Genomic DNA, 2,190 nt, shown 5'->3' on the forward strand with positions numbered 1-2,190 from the left:
AGACTCTTTTTCCTCTCTTTTCTGATCTTATTTTGCCCTTATTTCTTTTTTCTTTTCTTCCTCATGATGGCATTCTCTTCTCTCGTCTACTCCCCTTCTCAGTGTCAGGTGTACATACACCACGTCCTCAACAAGACAACTTCTTCATTCTTTCTTCTCTTCTTTTCTTTTTTCTTTTTCTTTTTCTTCTTCTTCAGTTCTGCTCGAGTTTACTAACCTTCTCCCTTGCCGAAGATGATCGAGTCGATGAAGAAGAGGAAGAGACATTGCAGAGAGAGAAAGAAGAAGAAAGAGAAAGGCCTCTCTTTATCAAGAAAGAAGGACAAGAAGGAGCATCTGGGGACGAAATTGAAGAAGAAGAAGATTCGAGTGTACATCCACCTCCTCGGCGTATCTTAGCTCCACGTCGATGCAAACAAGCAGTCACCTCATACACCTTTTCTTCGCGAGAGAGAGACCGCCCTCCCTCTCGTTCCTCGAGGGAGAGAAGACGAAAGGAAGAGGAGGAAGAAGAAGAAGAAGAGATAGACGAAATTGAAGAAGAGGATGAAGATGAAGAGAGAAGCTGTCTTAGTGTGACTAGTTCGACGGGTGCCTCTACAAGAGAGAAGTCCTCTTCGTTCTCTCCTCCTTCTATTTCTCTTCTTCCTCCTCGTGGTTTGCCAGATCAACTCGAGAAAGAAGAGAAAGAAGAGAAAGATTCCCCAGAAGAAGAAGACGCAACTATGAGGAGTTGTCGCACCGTCGATGACTCTGAGGGGAGCTCACGACGTCTCTCGAGGATGCTTGGGCTATCGGCTGATCGAGACGAAGGAGACACAGAGAAAGATAAACAAAGAGGAGAAAGAAGAAAGAAAAGAAAAGACAAGACTGCACATCTCTCCGCTTTAACTTCTTCTTCTTCTTTTTCATCGACCGAGAAGGACAAGACGACTTCCATTACGACAGAAATGAAGAAGAAGAAGAAGGAAAGAAACAACGCGTAAGACATCCAACACTTTCTTTCTTTCTTTCTTCAAGCGTGAAAAAGAAAGAGAGACAGCAGCAGAAGAAGAAGAAGATAGATTCTTGTTAGGCTAAACTCCTCACTCTCATATCTCTTATTCTACACATAGATAGACACACCCAGCATATCTTCTATCTATATCTATATATACATATATATATATATATATCTATATATGTACACATCTATCTATATATCTATATATATATAGAGGTAGAGGTCACGTATCACTCATTTGTCTTCGATTGCTTAGGTCTATTAATGTATATGTATCTATGGCGGTATGTATGTAGCTATCTGTGTATCTTCACGTTGTATGTGACTATCTCTCTCTGTCTATCCATTCCTTTCCATGTACACATCAATCTCCTAGCTTGACTATTTCCGCATGTCTACCCTTAAGACTTTGGCACGATCAACTAGCTGTTCACGTGTCTAACTAGCGATATCTCTCTTATATACTCCTCTCTCTTTCTCTCTCAGTCCAGATAGATAGATAGATGGAGAGATTGAAGATAGATAGATTGGAGTAGGGGTGGCTGTCTATGTATGGCTTTGCTTGGCTAAGAGAGTCTTGTTCTGTTTATCTTTCTTTGCTTTTTTTCTTGCATGCGCGATGCATGCATACTCAGATCAACTAGGTGGGAGAAGGAAGAGGAAGAAGAGAAGCTTTCGCATGCAGATTCTTACGAGAATAGAGGAACGGACAGTCGAGAAGGTAAGTGTAGGATTTCAACACGAAGTAAGCTGATGAGACAGAGAGAGCAAAGATGCTTCAAGTGATCGAGAAAGCGTAAGAATAAGAAGAGCAAGAAGATATGTAGATCCAAGATAGATGATCGATAGACAGTGAAATAGAGAGATTGAAGAGAGAGAGAGAGAGAGAACTCCTCACCTGTCTCTCTATCTCACGATACAGTGAATACTATATATATGTAGTGTGTATATATGGAGATATAGATATAGATGTGTATTTATATACGATTATAAATATATATATATACATATATTTATGTATATAGCTGTATAGATGTGTGTATATAGAGATATATATGCATCCAGTATATGTGCGTGGGGTGTCTAGTGTAGTAATTCCTAGAGAGAAAGAGAGAAATCCCCATGATACATTTGACGTGTGTACTCCTAGCTCTTCTTACTTGTCTTCTTTCTCTTCATTTTCTTTT

At 40.0% G+C, this 2,190-nt stretch overlaps 1 protein-coding gene across 1 annotated transcript; it reads left to right on the top strand.

Moving 5' to 3' along the window:
- Positions 1-197: 197 nt before the first annotated feature.
- On the top strand, positions 198-1,723 carry CSUI_009925 (uncharacterized protein; the record flags this gene model as incomplete). Its single annotated transcript, XM_068070034.1, has 2 exons — positions 198-982; positions 1,639-1,723. Coding segments are annotated over 2 exons (870 nt in total), but the record flags the coding sequence as incomplete, so codon positions are not given.
- Between the last annotated feature and the right edge of the window lie 467 nt (positions 1,724-2,190).

Source organism: Cystoisospora suis, assembly GCF_002600585.1.
Source record: "Cystoisospora suis strain Wien I chromosome Unknown contig_6334, whole genome shotgun sequence".
In the NCBI taxonomy this organism is placed as follows: domain Eukaryota; phylum Apicomplexa; class Conoidasida; order Eucoccidiorida; family Sarcocystidae; genus Cystoisospora; species Cystoisospora suis.